Source organism: Anolis carolinensis, chromosome 1, assembly GCF_035594765.1.
Source record: "Anolis carolinensis isolate JA03-04 chromosome 1, rAnoCar3.1.pri, whole genome shotgun sequence".
NCBI classification, from domain to species: domain Eukaryota; kingdom Metazoa; phylum Chordata; class Lepidosauria; order Squamata; family Dactyloidae; genus Anolis; species Anolis carolinensis.
Genome location: NC_085841.1, coordinates 77027986 through 77049610, shown reverse-complemented (window position 1 = coordinate 77049610; position 21625 = coordinate 77027986). Strand labels below are relative to the sequence as shown.

At 37.8% G+C, this 21625-nt stretch overlaps 1 protein-coding gene across 2 annotated transcripts; it reads right to left on the bottom strand.

Annotated features, from left to right (window-relative positions):
- Positions 1 to 1879: 1879 nt before the first annotated feature.
- katna1 (katanin catalytic subunit A1) lies at positions 1880 to 21313 on the bottom strand. 2 transcript variants are annotated; one of them, XM_003224692.4, is made up of 11 exons: positions 21156 to 21313; positions 12891 to 13064; positions 11226 to 11383; positions 10396 to 10579; positions 9397 to 9518; positions 8709 to 8814; positions 7449 to 7607; positions 6543 to 6669; positions 4098 to 4232; positions 3604 to 3730; positions 1880 to 2229 (listed from the first exon to the last, which is right to left on the bottom strand). In XM_003224692.4, exons 2-11 carry the CDS (start codon positions 13059 to 13061, stop codon positions 2031 to 2033), a joined length of 1488 nt encoding a protein of 495 aa, XP_003224740.1. In that variant the 5' UTR covers positions 13062 to 13064; positions 21156 to 21313; the 3' UTR covers positions 1880 to 2030. The 2 variants fall into 2 exon arrangements, with proteins under 2 accessions (XP_003224740.1, XP_008114875.1); XM_008116668.3 differs by lacking the exon at positions 21156 to 21313 and adding an exon at positions 20676 to 21081.
- Positions 21314 to 21625: the final 312 nt, after the last annotated feature.

Sequence of the window (21625 nt, the reverse complement as noted above, 5' to 3'; positions counted from 1 at the left end):
ATGCAATACTTTTTTTACCTTTCAACACTGGTATTGTGACGACAGCTAAGAATACTTGGGGAAAAAAACCTTCAATGAAAGCAGTAACACAAGATATAAAATCACAGTAGCAAACACCACCCTACAGCAATAGACTAAAAGCAGCTTTGAGCAACCTTTTAAGAGCCAAAAATGACACAAATAATTCTTTAAATGTATAAAACTTTTTAAAGCCCTGGGAAAAATCAAAAGATTTTCAGAAGAGATCAGAATTTTGTCATGGTGTAGACTATAAAACATTGTGTGTGCTTTGTTATGTAGCAGAGATGCTAAGGAGCTCTATTAGTGAATTGCAAAGATGAGTAATTGCAAAGATAGTCTCCAGCAAGTATTTGATAATGCACTTTCGCTAACCTTTCTAATGCACATCCGCTCCTCAGGTTTCCATTGCACATCAGTCCCATTATGTATTAGGCCCCAATTGGCAATAGTCATTTTGCTGGATGTTAGGAATGTAACATCCACTATTTGCTGAATATGGACATTGTGAAACTGCTTAATTCTATTTATCAAAATCTCCAAGTGAACCTAAGATATGAAAGGGTTCTAAAGAAAAGCATTTTAAATGTTTTCAAGCAGTACATGCCACAACACTGAAGTTGAGGATATTCAAGGAGAGCTTGATGCATATTCATGTTGGTAGGAGACCTGCTCATCTTGCTGTGGAAAAATCATTCCAAGTTTTTATATGGAAGTTCTTCTTAAATTCAATGTTCCCCATTTTCTAGATAGCTGTAACAGTGAGATGGAAGCTGGATGTGGAGAGAGTAACAATCTTCCACTTGCTTATTAATAAGTAAGTCACCCCCTGATCAGCCCAGAACGTAAGTTGTATAAATCTCTTAGTCTGTACTGAGAAAACCTAAAAGAAACAATGGGGAGACATCAAAGAGCTGCCACGGTTTTTCCACTCAGCCATTCTAAAGGGCCAGAAGCACCACCTTGACAGAGAGAGCTTCTCACACTGATCCAAGTTTTGGAGAGTTGGGGTTTTTTTTTTGTTTTTTTTGCTTTCTATGTGGATATATATATATATATATATATATATATATATATATATATATATATATATATATATGAGATAGTTTCAAACATATCTAACACAGAGTTTGCTTCTCATAAAACACTTTTTACAACAGGGTCGGCAACTGTGGAAAGCTACCAGGAAGCATTTGTCCCAGGAAACTTTGAAGAATTATCCTCCTGACCTTTCCCCCATAAATGCAGTGGGGGACGGATGGGGCAGGAAACATTTTTTCCATGTTATTAGTCCCCCATACCCGGGCTATTTTGGGCCTAGGAATGGCCTTTTTTTAACCACAGGAAGAAGTGATGTCTTTTTTCACAAAACGCCTGTCCTGAACCTAAAATAAGCTATGGGCACCACAAAATGGATTTTGTAGCACTATATGCTCAATTTACTTTACATTTAAATTTTACATTGAGGCTTGGGCAGCACTCTGGATTAAATTAATTTCCTTATGCTTCAGTTGTCTCACCTTTAAGGTTATAAGAAAGAGCTGCCAGTGTCATTATGGAAACTGCTTATCATTGACGTATCTGGAAGTAGGAGATACTCACACATTCAACTGTGCTGTAAGAATTGCCTGAAAGTAAAACTAATGAGAAAAATTATGTAAAAGTTTTGGCACATTTGAAATCTGACCATACAGATAAACAGAAATAAAGCTGGTGAGCTAAAGAAATGAAAGCTGCAAAAACTAATATGATTTATCTAGTCAGGTCTTGTAAACAAAATGCTTTATAAAAAAAAGTTCAACTTTTCAAATTCAGCTGTGCAGTCAGTAGGATAATTGGTCCAAGAGGAAAAAAAGTGAGCTGCAACTTAAAAAACTAACTTTATTAAGTATATTGCTCTTCTGTGTAATTACAAAAGTTAAAAAATATTACTCAGTGCCCAAAAGCACTACTTTTTCATTACTTCTGGAATTGTTTGAAGGCTTGAGGCAGATTTCTCAAGGTAGCAGGGCTTAGCATGATCCAAATTCAAATATCCATTTCTCATATTTTTCGATGTCCAAAGCAGAGACTGATTTTGAAACTTTCTTTAAAGCCATTTCAAAATCTTCCATCGTGGTTGGCATATGCATTTCATCTCTGGAGAGGTTTCGGATTTCTTCTGGTGTCAAGCCTTCGATCCGTCTTCTCATAGCCATTAGCGAAGCATCCCTGTTGGCATGAAAGTTTATGTGCTTAAATGAGAATATTCAGCACTTCACAACTGACACTAAAATAATGACTTATTAGCAGTTTTTTTTTAAACTCAAAATTCAATATATACAGTAGAGTTCCGGTTAACCGACACTTCGTATTATCAGATGTGCCAGGCCCCTTGGGAGGCGCCCATGCGCGTTGCTAAGTAGATAGCAAGCTACCTAGCAACGCGCATGGGCACTTCCCTAAGCCAAGGGCTTGCCACCCTGCACCTTGGGAGGCGCCTGTGCGTGTTGCTAGGTAGCTTGCTATCTCCTAGCAACACGCACAAGCGCCTCCCAAGGGGCGGCGAGCACTCGGCTTAGAGAAACGCCACTGCACGATGCTAGGTAGATAGCAAGCTACCTAGCAACGCGCACGGGGCGCTTCCTTCAATTGGCTTGCCAGATAATAGGACCTACCTATTATCCGTCAGATCCGGTTATTCAACATTCAGCCCGCCCGTTTATGTTGAATAACCGGAACTCTACTGTACTTCTACTTCGTTGTTGTATGTTTTCCGGGCTGTATGGCCATGTTCCAGAAGTATTTTCTCCTGACTTCTGGAACATGGCCATACAGCCCGGAAAACATACAACAACCCTGTGATCCCGGCCATGAAAGCCTTCGACAACATACTTCTACTTTGCAGAAATCATTTTTTCAGATTATCCAGCTGAAACTTCGCTGATAATAGTGTTAATATAAAACAACAATGAATTGCAGGATGGATGGATATGATCAAAACTCCTTTTCTGAAAGACTCTACTTTAGTGATTTACATCACATTTTAAATCACTAGTGAAGAAGACTGTCTTTTTTACTACATATTTGAATGTAGCTTTTGATAGAAAGCAAATATGTAGTTATTCTGAAAGGTTTTCAAATTAATTCTGAATAAAAATAGGCTTTCTTGCATTTATATTCAGACGTAATTCCCCTCCCTAATATTCAACTCATTAACCTTCTCTATCTTCACACTTAGGAAGAGAGAAAATGTCATACTTCACTTGCAAAATAGCATTCATCAGATCATCTCCAATGTCTTGACCTAGGCTCTTTTTTAAATGATTATTCTGAGAAAATTGTGAAACTTGGTCAACTTTAAAATTTGGGCAACTTGTGGTACTCCAGATGTTGAACTGGAACTGCCATCAGTTCTTACTAGCTTAGCCTATGATGAAGGATGATGACAGCTGCAGTTTAAAATCTATAGTGTCCTTTTATGTCATAAGTAATGTATGGACTGTGACAAGTATCCCAACTGAATTTCATTACCATATATATGTATAATTACAGAACTGGGACCTTAGTGAAAAAGGTATAAGAAATGCTGCAGTCTCAGCATACCTGCACACATTGGTAATGTCAGCCCCAGAATAACCATCCATGTTCTGTGCTATAGTGGCAAGATCAACGTCACCGGCAAGCTCCAATTCTCGCAGATTTATTCTTAAAAGCTCCTCTCTACCTTTGGCTAAAAAGAGTACATAAAAACCATCAAAATATAATACATGCGGGGGAAAAGAGTTAAGTTTTTGCATCACATAATAGGTAGACTTCAGTAAAGTGGGAACTGTTTTGTGTTATAACCTATATTCGTTTTAATTAAAACATAGCTGCTTTAAAGACAGGCTCCTAAACACAGGATTTATTGTGCTCTTTGCCATCCTAGAATCTCTCTAAGTACAACAATTCAATTGCCTAGAATCATATTTTGCCCGGATTCCTCTTGGAAGTGTTTCTTTCCTCTTAAGTTCTTATAAATGGCAACAGCCAAGACAATTTTGGCATTCAACATTCAAGATAGAAAAAAATAGGTTTATTGAAATATAGCTCAATACCTGATGGTAAAGGAATGTAAATTCTCTTCTCCAAACGACGTCGTAAAGCTTCATCGATATCCCATGGAAAATTGGTAGCAGCCAATACCATAACCATTTTCGAAGGATCATCATTTTCCGAAGCGCCACCAACACCTAAAGCAAAAAATAAGCGGAAATTGAAGGAGACAGAAGGTTGCATTTTCAGGATCATATGTCTGAAACCATTCCCAAGTAATAATCAATATTCATGGCAACATACTTCTGCTGAACTATCTAAATCAAGGGCACTGCTTAAAGGGGCTGCTCCTCTACATGTAGGGTTTTGTGCTAAACACCTGGAAATTAGTTCCACTGAAACTAGTGATTTTTTATTAGAAATACAGCTTATTCTTTTAAAAGTAGGGATGGAACTATTCAGCCCTGCCAGAAGGTGACATACATATTATTTATGAAATCTATATCCCATCTTTCTGCATGTGCTCCCTGGGTGAATCAGAAGCATCAAGCCCTAAGGAACTAATGGAAAAGAAAATTACTAAAAAGCTTCTCTGCTAGTCCCCAATTTTTGTAGAATGCTCAGTCATTCAGGGTCAAAGAAATACTGGATGGCATCCTGTTTAGTATTTATAAAGTCACATGCCAAGCTTATGACATTGCAGATTCTGGAATTCACATTTATTGTTATTGCCTTTGTTTCAGCGCAGTCCCACCAAACAGAAGGATTTTGGGAATTCCGGAGAGCAGAGAAGGATGTATGATGATGCCTCCAGCCTCTTCCGTTCTAGCACTAATGCACAATGAAACAGGTCTCTGGCAAAATGACTTGCTGCCAGGAGAAGGATGGAAGCATCACTGAACACTGTATGTGCTTCAGCACCTAAGAAATACAATGTGGATGTTCTTGGGAATACATTCAAATCCTGATACACAGTCTGTAATACTTTTGCAAATCTAGACCTACAATGTTTAAAAAGATGGACCTAATTTGAAATTGCTATCTCTCTGTAACCATGAACTGCCCAAGAAAAATAAATCTCACCCCTTGAAATGGGGCATAGTGTTTCAAATGATTGCCTTTAGATGTTTCTCTCAATGCACAAACAGCCCCCTAGCCTCAGTGATTCACAAGATGGCAACCCCTTATGAGATACTCTCAAATTTGTTGAGTTATTTTTTGTTTCTAGATCAAAATGATTAGTAAAACCTGGTAACTCATTAAACCTTTTGTGTAATTGTAATATGCTGCCATCATGAAATATACTGCTTGGAAATTGGGTCCATCATTTTGAAACACGCTGTATAATCTCAGCTTCCATAGCTGCATTTTGACATGTTTAGGTAAGTGGGGAGAAAGTTAAAAAAAAAACACAAAAAGCCTGTTGCCAATGAAACAGTTTCTCTATTTTTTCCCTTCACTTTTCGTCCTTTTCTTTTGTTTTTACAAAACACAGTGACTTCAATTTTTTGAGGGGGTGGGGGGCTACACATGAGAGTTCCCTGCAGAAAAACGGCCAATTTCATTTGTTAAGTGGCTTGAGAACATTGAGGGCCATTTTAGGGTGAAAATAAAGGAAACATGTATGTGTATGAATGAAGCCACATGCAACTCACAGATGACATTTCCTCTGTGCTGGACGAGGCAGTCTTTTCCCCAAATATTCAATTAAAATTTTGACAATAAAAGCACACAAAAAGTTACAATTTTTATTACTGAATAGACAGACCTATTTAGACAATGATTACCTAACAAATATACATCTATAACTAAAACTACCAACATATACATAAATTAGTTTTTAAAATGCATTTTCAGCTTCTCTTTTGTTGGTTTCTCGATACATTTAACATTTTTTCTTCCACTTGATCCAACAAATTATTTATTTCTGGTATGATTTAAGATTTACAAATGAATATCCCAACATTTTATGTCTCCAAACCTTAAGTGTTTTTCCCATTCTCTCAGATATATATTGATAAAATGGTTTCTACTCTTCTAAGAATGTGCCTAGCAAGTTATCCTTCAACAACATTGTTAATTTTGCTGGACAAGCAAATGGAAGGATACAATGAAGTAGAGCAGGGATGCTTATATTGTTGCCCTCCAGATATATTAAGACTACATAGCATATCTAGAGGGCAATAATATAAGTATCCCTGCTCCACTTCCTTGTATCCTTCCATTTATGAGCCCCAGTCTCTGCTTGTATCAGCATTTTTCAAAATCCTAAATTACACAGAATGGCATAACAACTGGCCATTCTTCTTGAAATGGAATCAAAATGTAGGCATCAATATGCAGCTCAGGACATCACCATCTCTCAAGTCTAACCAAAATGCCACAGAGCTTCTTCCAAGAAGAGTAAGATACAAATTCACTAAACACACACACATGTTCAATTCATTCCAAACACTGTATCAAAGTCCCTACTTTATCCTTAACGCAGTGTAACTAAGCTTGTTTACCATCCATTTGAACAAGTAATTCTGCCTTCACCCTTCGACTAGCTTCGTGCTCCTCAGAAGTTCCCCGACGGCTGCAAATTGAGTCTATCTCATCTATAAATATTGTCGTTGGTGCATAGAATCGAGCCTGGTAACATAAGAAAACATTAATCTATTTCAATTGATGCTCATTACAGTACACTAAATAACACGCAATGGTTTTTAACATATGCAGTACATGCAATTTTTCTGTACTAAACTAGATAGCATTCATTTTTAAATCAACTGAGCAACAAGCATTGGGAGGGAGCACATATGATCAAAGTTCAGAAGTCACCAAATAGTTTTGTCTTCTATATTATTAGAGTACCAATTTACATTCAAATCTAATAATATAGCAGTTAAATCTGTTTATAACAGAGCGGTTTATTATGAGATTGGATTTAATATTCTGCTGCTAAGGTTAAAGAGTGAGGAACATGATTATTTTAATTCATCATATAACCTTTAAACTTCTACTGAAGTCAAAAGGTGTATGTATATGCTTATATATATGTGTGTGTGTTGATACTAGATTCAACTTCACTGAAAACCAGGATCAGTATTCAAAAGTTAAAGTAGGTCACAAGAATGTAAAATATCTATGCAAACATTTTTGACAGAGTTTCATAAGAAATGTATTATTACATGTTATATCTTCCTCACATATGAATACGAACAAAAGGAAATGCTGGTCATTGGATCTGATGCAATTAAGGTAAATGTCCAAACCCCATATGAGCATCCTAAAGGGAAAAATGAAGCATGGATTTTCATAGCGTAAAAAAGCAACAAATTGCGAGCTCTAAAAAACGCTTCAGCAAAACTGTCCTAGAGTTACATAATCAATTATTCCTCTGCAAAATTCCAAAAGAGTAACTAAATCACCATTTCAAATAAGAGACGGACAAGTTTTTCAGATTCTCCTCTGTATTTCGAAGTGAGCGTTGATGAAGAAACATTGAAAAAGGTTGTCTTGCATTCAGTAGCTACAGCTTTTGCGAGGAGAGTTTTTCCAGTACCAGGGGGACCAACCATCAAAACACCCTATTCAAAAGGATCCAAAAAACAAAAGTACTGAGAAAAAGGTCTGCTTAAAAGGTCTAAATCAAATTAGGAAACAGAGCTTATTTTTCATCAAAAACATTTTAGTAGCACAGTCTTAGCTCCAACAGTGAAATTGCACCCCTCGCCTCCAAAGGAGAATTTTGCTCTGGAGGGCTATGAAGCCCTTGGAACAAATTTTACCCATGAGGGAGAATCTAGAGTTGTGCATGCCTGCTATAAAAATACATTTTATGTACAGTCAGCCTTTCACATTTGCTGAGATTAGGGGTGAAAAACCCCTGCGAAAGTTTTTTTTTTAAAAAAATCATGATGTTACTATATTTTTACCTTAGAGAGTGCCTCTCTAGAAATTTCTACGTCTTCTAGCATGACTCCACTGAGAGCTGACTACAGAGTTGGATCTCTAGAAATCTCTAGGCTAGCAAGATTAGAGAAAGCTGACCTTAAGAGTAACAGTGGAGGGTCTAGAAATTTGCAGAGAATATTTTTTATTTATGAATAATCAAATCCTGTAAATATGGAAGGACAAGTGTAATTGCTCTTGATTAAATAGTAATATTGAATACATTAAATATTTCACTTGTTCCATTGTTGCATCTTAAACACCGTATTTTTCCAAAATTAAGACCGGGTCTTATATTAATTTTTGCTCTATAAGAACATTAGAGTCTATTTTCGGGGATGTCTTATTTTTTAACATACAACAATCTACATTTATTCAACTGTAGTCATGTCATATTCTTCTGGAACATCGTCATAAATCTCCAAACCCCAAATTCTCGCCTGAATTTCTTACAACTCCATTTCCTGTAGAACCATTGGCCCCAATCTCTCATATCCAGCAATAGAGCTCTCCCTAAATGAATTTCTTGCCCACGTAGCCTGCTTGTACAACCACTATAAGACACGATGTATTGAATTATGAAGAATTATAACACAACCACGTTAGTTCATTATCAAATGCGCATATTATTCATGCATTGTGTCTGTACTTCAACTGATCTCTCTAATTCATCTGTTAACATAGGCATTTATCAAATTAGATAAATGGAAACAAAACATCAAAAAAGTAAAAATTACCTTCCAAGGCCGCCTAATGCCCTTAAAGAATTCTGGCATCCACATAGGTAAAACTACTGCTTCTTTGAGTAGCTTTTTAGCATCCACTAAATCTGCTATGTCATCCCTGATTGAAAATAATAGAAAAGAAATTAGTAGTTGATTTTGCAATTCAAGTGCTTCACAAACATTGTGGCTTAAGACAGTAATAGATAATTTCTCCCTACAAGTTCTACAGCGGAATATTAAATGATTTTGTCCTGGAACTACCTTCACTTTTGGAGGGCAAATGTGCTAAAATATACTTGCATTTTGCTCTGTATTTTCTTTATAGTCAGAAAACAAAGAAATTGCCAAATTTCTACGAACAGATGAAGCAGCAATTAATAATTATAATATTATTGATTCTGGTAGCAGACAGTTTATAGGGTAACTTATTTTCTACATATATAAGCATTTTGGTTGACTCAGCTGAATTTTGTAGGGATTACCAGGTCTAAGAAGCAAAATTATTCCATTAAACTCAAATTATTACACTAGATCTCACAAGCTTTGGATTATGCCATAGATCACTTCTTTCTACAAGATGTGTAATTTGTTACCAAATTCAATTTACTTTTTAATGAAATACTAGGTATTTTTCTGAGAAGCCTTTCATGTTCATACACAGGCCACCTAAATTAAAGAGATGGAAACATCTTTTACTTACCATCGAACATTGGGATTTTGGGAAATTATATCCCTTTCCAAAGCTTCCACCAAGTCTTTATCATACCCTGTACCATCAAATTTTTTCTGTTCAGGTTCTGAAATATCAGATGAGGACTTATTCTGCATTAAAAACAAAATTAGTTTTTCAATCAGAAATCTCATTTTCAAACTTTATTTAATGCCTATATAATTACAACAGAAATGGTAGTCTTTAGGGCAGTGGTTCTCAACCTGTGTTTCCCCAGATGTTTTGGCCTTCAACTCCTAGAAATCCTAACAGCTGGTAAACTGGCTGGGATTTCTGGGAGTTGAAGGTCAAAACACCTGGGGACCCACAGGTTGGGGATCACTGACCTAGGGGAATGTGTATTTTGGGTCCTGTCTGATGAAACAATTTGAAAAAAGCCATTCTTTTAAACAGGAAGTGACCTAGAATTCTATTTCCTGTCACTGATGCGTGAAAATGTATATTTCTAAAAGTCAGTGAGGAAAGAATTGTTGCTTACCTGTAACCATGTTTCTTCGAGTGGTCATCTATGAAATTAGCACCTGTGATAGTTGATGCACCTATGGAGCGATCAACTAGAAACCTCTGGAAAGCTATAGGCTTGTGGCTTGTGACAGGTGAATCAACTATCACAGGTGCTGATTTCAGCAGAGACCACGAAGGAGAAAATACTATTCCTTCCCTCAAAAAAAAGCATTTTGGGGGAAGAGGAGGGGCTACAAAAATGACTCTGCATAGTACGTTCAGCTTCTAGCTTGGATTTCCCTCAGCCCAAGTTTACAGACATATATGGATGCAAATATCCAAAATTACTTACTTTGAAGGAGACAGGATTAACTATGCTAGGCTTCTCTCAGTAAATCTTCACCAAAGCCTTATACTTCAAATTATTAGGATGTTCACAATGCATGTAAGAGTGCCCAATATTGAGAGATCCAACTGAGCATCTGCAAGAATTTATAATGTTGTGTTCATGTTTATGAAACTCACTTTTTCCTCTTTGCTTTTATTTTGAGGATCCTTTTTTTCCCGGCCACGGACTACTTTGGCTTTATCATTTGTGTTACGGGAGGACGGGCGGTTGGGGACTCTAGGGGCTGCACTCGCTCGGTTGTTTTGAACCTTGCAGTCACTGCACTGAGCGGACTGACGTTTCCGGGGTCCTGGTGAAGATCTGATTATTTGTAAAACAAAGGGGGGGGAGGGGAAAACTATAAGCACACAAGATATTTATCATTCAACCTAAAACACAAACACTTCTCATATACAATTAATTGTATAAATAGATTCGCAAGAATCTGGATATTTTGCTCTATGAAGCTCTATAGATCCCTTGGGAATTACTGTCCCTATAAAATTCTAGGTACTGGTGCAGGTGGCTCACAAGTCTATATAGATGAGACCACATATGAATAGCCCAGGGACTATGTTGCAGCATGTACATCTGGGTAGGCTGACTTCCAAGATGTAGACAAAGGCAGTAAATTATTTTAATGAAGGGGTGGGAAGTGGGTGCCCAGGGGCTACATGGGGCCTGCCATGTTCCCTCATGAACTCACTCAACAAAAATGGACCTTAAATGGCCAACCATTCAGCCAGAGACCTCCAGGGACATAACTGGATATTTAAAGTTGTTGTTCTCCCGTCCCCAATTATTTCAGACATGTAATAGTCAATTTTTAAAACTTGAAAGGTCAGGTGGGGTAACCATGAAAGCCTGCTGTGTGATATGGTGCAAAGGAGGCCCCTTAGACCATCAATAGCAGCTCACCTATTTTAAAGTAATCACAGATTTACTTTCACCTTTTAGTGTCTCTTACCTACGTTCAGCAGGTACAGGCAATGACCAGACTTCTCCATCATGAGCTGGTAATTCTTGTTGTGCAGCTTTCAAAGGAGTGCCATCTAATTTAAAGCTTTCGAGTGTTTTCATGATATCCTTCACATGCTTAGCTTCTATACTTATCTCATGTTTAACCTGATTAAAATCGTGAAATGCAAACACATATATTAACTTTTGGAAACACGGCGTATCAAAATGTACATCTCTTCAACTGGCTATATACGAAGAAACATTATGGGAATTGCTATATGTAGAGCTGTTCACTTCAAACTAGCTTGTAGGAAACTGATTAGATCCCTTTACTAGGACTATAATTAATAAAGTCCACAATAATGGGGAAGCTTTTGAATTTTCCAAAATTATTTTAGGTGGTGAGAAGTTGAGGTGGGTATGAATACAAGAAACAAAAATTTGCTAGATGTTTTAAACTATGAGATCTGCAGTAAAGTTTAGGTCCAAGATGGAAAGCACAGATTTGATTATTTATAGGTAGCTGTAACCAAAACGTGCCCAAAACTCACTGAAAGCTCTACCAACAAAGCAAAAGTGTGCTTTTGTCATTGAGAGGAAATTTGGGAGTCAAAGATGGCTAGACTTCAAAGGGGGAGAAAATACTATTTGGAGCTTCTGCCTCACACCCCATGCAATATCAAATCTATGGCCTACTATGCCAAAACAACATCAGGAAGTACGAGGCTGAAGAGATTACAACCAGAAGTCTTTTGCACCTTCACCACCTGCCAACTCATACTGAATGTCTGATTCTGTGGGTCTTCAAAGTCAAATTATGCAGGAGGAGCAGAAAGGTTAAGGCAATTACCTGTATTGCAGCACTGATGAGTTCCTTAATCATTCCACTCCCTCCTACAGATCTGTATGGTTCTACATATTCACAGATTCAGGCATTCAAGAAATAACTGGCTCTATAAAACACAGCCAGCTGCTGTTGACAATATGGAATAACTTTTGTCTTATTCAGAAAGGGGCTCTGCAGTCTACTGCACCTTTACTCCTACCTCTATATCAGTGGTTCTCAACACGAGGTCCCCAGATGTTTTTGGCCTACAACTCCCAGAAATCCTGGCCAGTTTACCAGCTAGGATTTCTGGGAGTTGAAGGCCAAAAACATATGGGGACCCCAGGTATATCATTCCCCCCCCAATCATTTAAACTTGAAATTGAAAAAAATAAAATGCAACTAAACAAGTAACACAAGGAAAACAAAAAGGGCTTTCCCAGCCTGGCTCCAGTTGCCCAACCCAGGTATACAGGGATGTCTGCTGAGATGAAAACAAAAATGATACATTCTCATCTCTGAATACAGAGACTGGTGGCAGCTCAGATCTTTGCCTCTTGTCATAGGCAACACATAAAGGTTGCTGAGGCAGCAGCTTGAGGAATTCATCCCTGTAAATCCCTGGGATTTGCAAGCAAATGATTTTATGACTGTAGCATACTCTAGAAAGTCTGATACATGTAGTATTTGGAAAGTTATGTTAACCTGAAAGTATTCTTTTATACTGAAGGGAATAGATTGACTTCCTTTGCTAAATTTAATTTACAAGAAAGGACAATCAGCAAAATTTAGTTTATATTTTTTATAGAAACTGAAAGAAAGAAAAAAAGAACTAAGAGCACTCACCTGTTGCCATTTCTGCTGCAGATATGCATCTTTGACAGAAGAGAGGTATTTGTTCATTTGATCAAGTACTCCTTGGTAGTAGACCATTGCAGAATCATAGTTACCCAGCAAGGCATATTCACGGGCGAGCTTTACATTCTCACTTATCATGACAAGACTCATGGTCAACATAAGCTGCAGTGGGTAAAGATAAGAGAAATGTGAGAATTGTAAGATAGAAAAGCTACAACACAATTCAGTAAACTTGTAAAATATGACAGACAGAAAGGTTGAAGGAAAGGGTATTGCACTTTTAGCAAAAGAACACTGAACATTTATTTTAAAAAAACTATATGGGGAAGAATGAACGCATTTAAAAAACAGTTTGGAATCTTATGCTACATTTGTGTTTAATGCAGAACAAACTAAACTTATTACTAGAGGGTAATTATATTATGCTCAAGACCCATATCTTTCCAAAACAAGACATCTACTGACAACATCTACTGAGACCAATGCAATGATAAAAAAGCATGAAGTACTTATTACACATTAGGTATCTAAGGTATTCTTCAGAACACTGTTTCTTCAACTGCGGGTCCTGACCCCAAATGCCCCTTCCCACAGCTCAATGTTAGGGTCCTGAAAAATTTGGCATCAGTGAAAGTTTTCTGAACATCACTCATTGGCTATTTCAGACATGTACCCAAATATGTGATGCAGTGTTTACAGTGGAATCTGCAGATGTTTCAACTGCATTTAACAAAAAAGGAAAATCAGCTTGTTTAGCAAGCCTTACAAATGCTGATTTGTTATCAATCTTTATATCTATTTTATATGTCTATTTACTTGGGATCACACACATTTCTTGGGCCAAAAAGAGTTGTGAGTGGAAACGTTTAAGAAGCCATGCTTTGGCATATCCTTTAAATAGTTTGACTGTTCAGAAATCTAGATCTTGTATATTTCCTGTACATTTGTCATAACATAATTAATAAACTAGTATAAACTGAGTACCACAATAATTAAACTATAATGGGACATGTGGCTTCCTCTTTTTTATATGCTAATCCTTTGAGCAGAGGATTTGAGAGCATATTTTTTCTGATGTTACTTTTTGTCTTGCTATATAAAACATGTTTTTCTATGAGAAAATATGTACAAATGCAGAAAAATGTACACTTCTTGGTTCTACAATAATGTGATGACTCATGGGCCTTGTAGTCCTGTTCCTAGTACTATTGTGGCAGACGAAGAGGAAAACATGGGGTTTTCGCCGGTTCAGCAAGAGCCGGAGTCCCTTCACCTGCAGGATGTTGATGTTTGCCCTCAAGAATTCAGCCAAACAGGCCTTGGGCAGAACTCCCCTCCGTTTCCCAGGAAGGAATCTTATTCTAGAGAAAGGGGAGTCAGAGAAGCCCAACGGAGGAGTTTACGCATAGCTGCCAAACATCAAGCTGATTAGGGCTGCTTCCCTTGGGAAATTCTAAGGAGTCACACATCTGGACAGAGTTGGGTTTCGCTTCTCGTTCTCTAGGGAAAGAGTTCTGTTGGCGGGAAAACGAGACCCAATATAGGTGTTTGGCGCGAGGGATTCTTTGGGGAGTCAATTGATCACCTTCAGGAGAGAGATCGTGTGTGGACTTCGTAAACCCAGTTCCTTGCTTCCCGGATCAAGCTTCAAGCCTTGCCCTGCCTTGCGTTTTTACTACGGACCCTGCTTCATGCTTCATGTTTTGCCTTGTCTCCAGTCACAGATCTAGTCAAGAATCAAGTTTATTTCCAGCCTTGTTGTCAAGCTTCATTGGACTCTAAGACTCTGTTATTTCCCCACACTATTGCTTGGCAAGGTGTGTGTTTCGGTCAAGTGGATTAAAACTTTGAACTCTAATATCATTTATTGGACAATACAATTTTGGACTATATTTGACCTCATTTGAAAGGTCTGCTTCTGAACTATATTCTTCAATTGTTTTTATTGCTTTTATATATTTCCTTAATAAAGATATTAGATAGAGACTGGCCTCTGTGTAAGGTTATTGGTGCCCAGCTGCCAGGGTTCTGACAAATAACTGCTTTCAACAAACTCAGGGGAAGTTGGTAACTAAAGTTTGCAAGCTTTTTTACCAAAGATTGCCACAGATCACCTCACATACACTGTACTTTATACTGATACACACATTGTGAACCACCAAACATACAATATTTTGAATGCTGGAAGTGCAGCATGTGAGACTGCGACAAAGTGCTTTTAAACATATGCATCCAATCCAATAAGATACTGACTCACGGAGGGTATTCTGCTGCAATCAAATACTTAGAAATAAGCTTGCTTCCCTGAGAAACTGTCAACTACGTAGAGCTATTCATATATAATATATAAATTTTATCAACATGGGCCACTTAAATAAAGCACATTGTGCTTGCTCAGATTGTAATTTGTTATGAAAATTCAGATTTTGAATTATAAACTAACCTTTCAAGTTATTTTTAAGTTTCACCAAAAGTTCTAAGTGTTTGAAACTTTGCTAGCTCTAGAAGTGTCATTCTGTGTGAACACTACCTATTATATAGATAGCACTTTGCATTTCACTAGAAGGCCATTCTTCAGTTAGCTTTAAATGTTACAGGCTTCTGTTCTATGCCCTAAATAAAATAATCCCATTACAACGGAAGAGGGACTTAACATGGAATTGCCCTTAAACTAAATGCAAGATTATTATTAGCGTTTCTGCAGTGTGTTCCGCTCAAAAGTGACTTTACATCTTGCTCTCCTCATTTCTGCTTATTTACAGATAAACACGAGGAAATACATCTCAGGGAATGCTCACAACTGATAAGCTCTCTGTCACATACATTCTCTATGTTCTATATATGCATTTAAAATAAAGGTCAAAACTAAAACATTTTAATACAATGATCTGTTCTATTCTTAATTGGAAAGTTTTGTTTTTCACAGCATGTAGGAAATAAGTTCATGGGATTGTCTACAGATGTCAAACTCACTACAGAAAATATTTTAGTCATATTAGTACAGATGGAATACATTATAGCCCGCTTCCTGCTGATACAGATTACTAAAGATTTTGAGATAAGAAAAGATCAGCGATGAACAGGTAATAAATCTGAAAAAGCATAAGCCTAATCTTTCATCCTAAAAAGAGTGAAGATACTGCTGACTGTGAGAAGAGAGTCAATCATACAGGATCACGAAAATATGGATAAAGAAAAAGTAATAGAAATTAGCTACTAAAGCTACTTCTCCATGTACCCGTTGAATTTGTAGTAAAGAGAGAGAAAGAGAAAACTTAAGACAAATCCCCATGGTGCATATCTAAAATATATTAGCTAGATACCAGGGTATATGGCCTGAAATGGAAGAAAAAGTAATCACTTGGTTAGAATAAGGAGATTTATAATGCTTCTTTCTAACATGCTTCAATTATGTGTAAAATCTTTCATATTAAAAAAAATATTATACAATGCTAAAAGGAATGAAAAACTTGGAAAGTTATTGTTTAAATTGAATTCATATGTTAACTTGTTACAGTAAACATATTTTGATAACTCAGTTTGTTACAGGCAAAGTTGCTCATTACAGTACCATATATATGCTTTTAACTAAGACAATGGTCTAAAATTGTGGGGAAATTTCCAAAAATAGAAAAAAGGATATTAGTTTCCCCAAAATAAAAATTAATCAGTAAAGTTACATGTTAAATAGGAAAACGGAATGACATCAACGTTTTTACATTAACTACAAAAGATTAAACATTAAGTTCTGACTAGGTTTAAAAAGAATACTTTATAGACATCATTTGTTTGAAGTGCTACTTTCAAAATGGAAACAAGGATCCAGAGAAACATTATCAGTGGAAACTAAAATACAAAAAGTACTGTTTTGTTCAGTTTGTGTGTTTTTATGAAATAATTCATCTAATTTAAAGAATTCTGTCATTTTGTGTTCTGCTTGTATGTCCTTTGCTGAAGCAAGTTCAATTCAGTAGTATCTGCTTCTTTTATTTTCTGAAACTGGTTAATTTTAAGGGTATTATTAGATGCCCCTCTTTCTATTTTTATGCTTTTATTTAAAATATACAAGTGCAAAACTCATGTAGAGACTGTAATCTAAAAACAGAGATCAACTGAAGACTTGTCATTACTTGCTTAATTGTTCTCATGATCCTGCCAAGCTTGTAACTGCAAACTAGTTTAGTCATCAATTTGTAATAGCAAACAGGTGTATCACATGTGAAAACATTTCTTACTGCCCAAACATCTGAGAATCCATAGAAATCTTTGATGTCTTTTTTAAACTAAAAAAAATGCTTGCCATCAACATAACTATTTCCAAGGCAATTTTTGCTAAGGAATAGGCCAAAAAAAATGGGGAAAACTAAGTTCATGTTGATGGCACCTTAGTTATCTCAAATCCTGAGCTAAAATGTGCTCAAGATCTGCCAAAATCTCCCTTCTCTCTGCCTCCAGCTTTTTGTAACATCTTGCCTCATGAAGAGATCTGGTGACCTCAAAGGTTTGCAATCACAGAATATCTGTTTTGCTTCAGGACAAATATGTTTCAAGATATTTGCAGAATATGTGAAATTTCCCTATTAGGTACATTTCAAAGTCTGATTGTGATGACAAATAATTGCAATAGGATGACAGAGTATAAAATGGAGATGTAACTAAGCATTAATTTCTGCTAGCTAGTTGTGCCTTCCTCTCTTACTGTAAACAACAGAACAGCAATAAATGGTATCAGTCCATATTGCCTGATGAAATTATGTAGCGAATGTGTCACAAGGTCTTAGCAAAATAGGGGCTTTGCCAAGGTCACCAAGTGGGTTTCCATTGCTGAGAATTGAATTCTGGCACTCAAAGATATACCCTGTTTCCCCTAAAATAAGACATCCCCGGAAAATAAGACCTAGTAGAGGTTTTGCTGAATTGCTAATTATAAGGCCTTCCCGAAAGTAAGACCTAGCAAAGTTTTTGTTTGGAAGCATGCCCAACGAACACCAGAGCATGCAAGATCGGTAAATGTACATACCATAGAGTGTTGTACATGGAAATAATTGTAGTAACAATAAATTCTTGATAGGATTCACAGTTTGTCTGGTTATGCTGGTTTGTGATGACAACTACTGTACAGTATATAATAAATGTTCTTTTTTTTTTTGTTCAACAATAAATGTGAATTCTTCTTCATGGAAAAATAAGACATCCCCTGAAAATAAGACCTAGAGCATCTTTGGGAGCAAAAATTAATATAAGACACTGTCTTATTTTCGGGGAAACACAGTAGTCCAGTGCTGAAACTATTTACGACACACTGGCTCTCCATATTTTGTTATTTACCTTTAACCATTTCTAATTCTGACAGTTTCTTCTCCTTCAAAATCTTTAGGATTGTTTCCCCATGACCACACACATATATTGCTGTTTTTTGATATCATCACAATAATGTGGCAGACTTTTGAGATCTGATCAGTAAGATCCTTAATTCTGTATTAAAAATATTATAAAAACCAGTGCACTGTTTGTTTGTTTTTAAAAAAAAACAACAACAACAGTGCAGTGTTTTTCTTAAGACAGGGACACGTGGCAACTTAAAAACACCTCTGTTGTGAATGTTTATAGCCTGAATCTACTTATCAGGCATAATGCTTTCCAAACTGAATCACTCTGGTATGACCTGTAAGTGTGGAGAATTTGCACCAGGGTTTATTTTTGAATCAGAGTTAATTATAAAACAAAATGTTTGGTATGTAATCTCCTTCAGTCAGAGTCCCCAGAACAGTGCTGTGTTTTTGCTTTCCATTGTTTTCATTACAAAAAAATGTTGTTACAACTACCTATTAGTTTACTGCCTAGGGAAAATAAAAGATAAAGATAAAAACTTACTAACATTGATGGTTAGTGAGTTAACACTTCCATAAATAAAAAAGGTATCCTCCACATGTATGTCACTGTTTAAAAGCAGGGTAATAAGAGAAATCTAACATATACTCATTATAAAAATTGCCTAACTCACTTATTCTCAACTGCATATAGTAAAACTACAAATCTATGGAAACTATGCATTTTAAAAAAGTAGCACAATTTATGAAGATTCAACATCCTTTTAACTTCACTGAAAAGGCAAATGTTCAGTCAAGAGTTTTTTTCCTACCCTCGTTCTTCCTTTCTTTGTCTTTAGTCCCACAAAACTAGAAGATATTCTTTGAATTCTAGCATTTATCAGTAACTGCTGAGCTTGCAGATCAAAAGCCAAACACATACTGCTCCCACACTTCCCAGTCTTGTATTTAAACTGGAATCTTTGATTTGCATATACAATGTAACGGAACAGGTATTTTCTGTACTCTTGATATAGTCTGACTTCCATTTGTGGAGCTTGTTTCCAAAAGGTACCAAAACAAATAGCAAGTTGAGTTCTCAAGTAGGCATGAGTAAACTTCGGCCCTCCAGGCCTAAGCTGTTAGGGATTGTGGGAGTTAGAATCCAAAACACCTGGAGGGATGAAGTTTGCTCATGCCTACTTGAGTTTTTCAGGCTGTATGGCCATGCTCCAAAAGCATTCTTTCTGACATTTTGCCTGCATCTATGGCAGGCATCCTCAGAGGTCATGAGGTCTGTTCAAACCTAGGCAAGTGGGGTTTATATATCTGTGGAATGTCCAGGGTGGGAGAAGGAAACTTCTGTTTGAGGCAGTTGTGAATGTTACAATTAGCCACCCTGCTTAGCACTGAATAGCCAAGCAGATTCAAGGTCTGATTGTTTACTGCCTGGGGGACCTGATTAGCTGGGGGACCTGATTAGATTGTTTACTGCCTGGGGGACCTGATTAGGACCAGTGTTAGCTGGACCTGATTGGTTCATGATTGGAATTCCTCTGTTTTCTGGGTGTTGTCTGCATTTGCTGTCCTGATTTTAGAGTTTTTAAATATTGGTAGCCAGATTTTGTTCATTTTCATGGTTTCCTCCTTTCTGTTGAAATTGTCCACATGCTTGTGGATTTCAATAGCTTCTCTGTGTAGTCTGACCTGGTGGTTGCTAGAGCAGTCCAGCATTGTTGTGTTCAAATAATATGCTGTGTCCAGGTTGGCTCATCAAGTGCTCTACTATGCCTGCTTTAAACCCTTGTCATCACTTTATACCTTCATCGGAACAGCCAATAATCCTGACTAATGGTTTTGACAAAGCCTTAAAAGATTGCAACCTACTTCTTCAAGAGAGGAAATCCATTATATTACTGGCCTCTAAAAATCAAAGATAGTTTTTACTTCTCTCTTGAGACAAACCCAACTCTTAACACCTCCCAATAAAGGATTTCCCCAGGCAGGAACCAGCCAGGCCTTTCGAGCTGCAAGGCCATCAAATACCAATCAAGGTGATTACAACATTCATACTTGATTCCAACAGACAAGAGTTCTTTCTCCCACCTTGGACCTTCCAGAGATATATAAACCCCACTTGCCTAGTTTCCAATAAACCTCACAACCTCTGAGGATGTCTGACATAATAATAATTATAATAACAACAACCTAACAACCTCTAGGGATGTCTGCCATAACAACAACAACAACAACTTTATTCTTATATCCCGTCCCATCTCCCCGAAAGGACTCGGGGCAGCTCACATGGGGATCAAGCCCTGAATACAACGTAAAATACAACAGCAAAATGCATTTAAAACATATAAACATATAAAATCAAAAGGCATATAAAACACAATAGATGCGGGCGAAACATCGGGAGAGAATGCTTCTAGAACATGACCATACAGCCCGGAAAACTCACCGTAACCCAACTGAAACTGTAGAAAGCCGCGATAAAACCGTGTCAATGCCCGCCACGGCTTCTGCAGTCTCCCAACGCTCCAGGAACCCTATAATCCCAGTTCCCATACTTAGGGGGCGTAAACTGCATCTGCACTGTAAAGTTCGTGCAGTTCGATTTCATGACAACTTCCCTGGCTCATAGCTATGGAACAATGTGGGGAGGCACCTGAACTCTTGGGCAGAGAAAACTCAAGGCCTTGTAAAACTGAAACCCCCACAATTCCGTAAACTTGAGCCAGGGGGGTGAAAGCGGACTCAAACTGCATCAACTCCCCGGTGTGGAGGCACCCAGGGAAGCACGAGGAGCAAGTTGTTGAGAAGGAAGAAAAGGCTGCTGGAGTTCAAAGGGAGCCCCGCGAAGAGGAGGGAGGGAGCCCAAAGGGACAGGCAGCGGAGAGGGGAAGGGAGCCTCCCAGCCGAAGGCGGCACTCCAACTCACGCGGCTTCCTTCCTCGGAGTCCCTCAGAGCGGCGGCGACAACAACAAAGGCGGCCACAGCGACGCCACAGGACCCCTCATCGCAGCAGCAGGAGCACCGCCTCCCGCCCACACCGCGTCGAGGCAACGGGAGCGCGCACGTACCTACGTCGGTTCGCCACGCTAAGCTCCGCCCACTTACGTCGTCCCGTCCCTACTTCCTTCTCCGCCGCCGCTTCAGACCTCTCTGTAGTGTTTACTATCTCGATTCCAATTGGGTCTCTATGACGTCACCATGGGGCGGTTCTGCGCATGCGCTCTCTTCTTACGCGTTGTCTTAGTCTGACGCCACTGGCAGAGCACTCTTGTCCCACTTTCCGTGACGTGGTCTCCTGGGATTGGCATTAAAATTCTCAGCCCGAGAGCTGGCTAAGCTACAAACCCCAAAGTCCAGTAAAACGTTTGTTGTTGTTTATTCGTTCAGTCGCTTCC

What these genes read in the sequence shown, in the direction of transcription:
- katna1 (XM_003224692.4), bottom strand. Translation starts at nt 13,061, where the DNA reads ATGTTGACCATGAGTCTTGTCATGATAAGTGAGAATGTAAAGCTCGCC. An exon ending in CAAAATCCCAATGTTCGATG is followed by an intron (nt 8,815 to 9,396) that starts GTAAGTAAAAGA and finishes ATTTTCAATCAG; the next exon opens with GGATGACATAGCAGATTTAG. An exon ending in TTACATTCCTTTACCATCAG is followed by an intron (nt 3,731 to 4,097) that starts GTATTGAGCTAT and finishes TACTCTTTTTAG; the next exon opens with CCAAAGGTAGAGAGGAGCTT.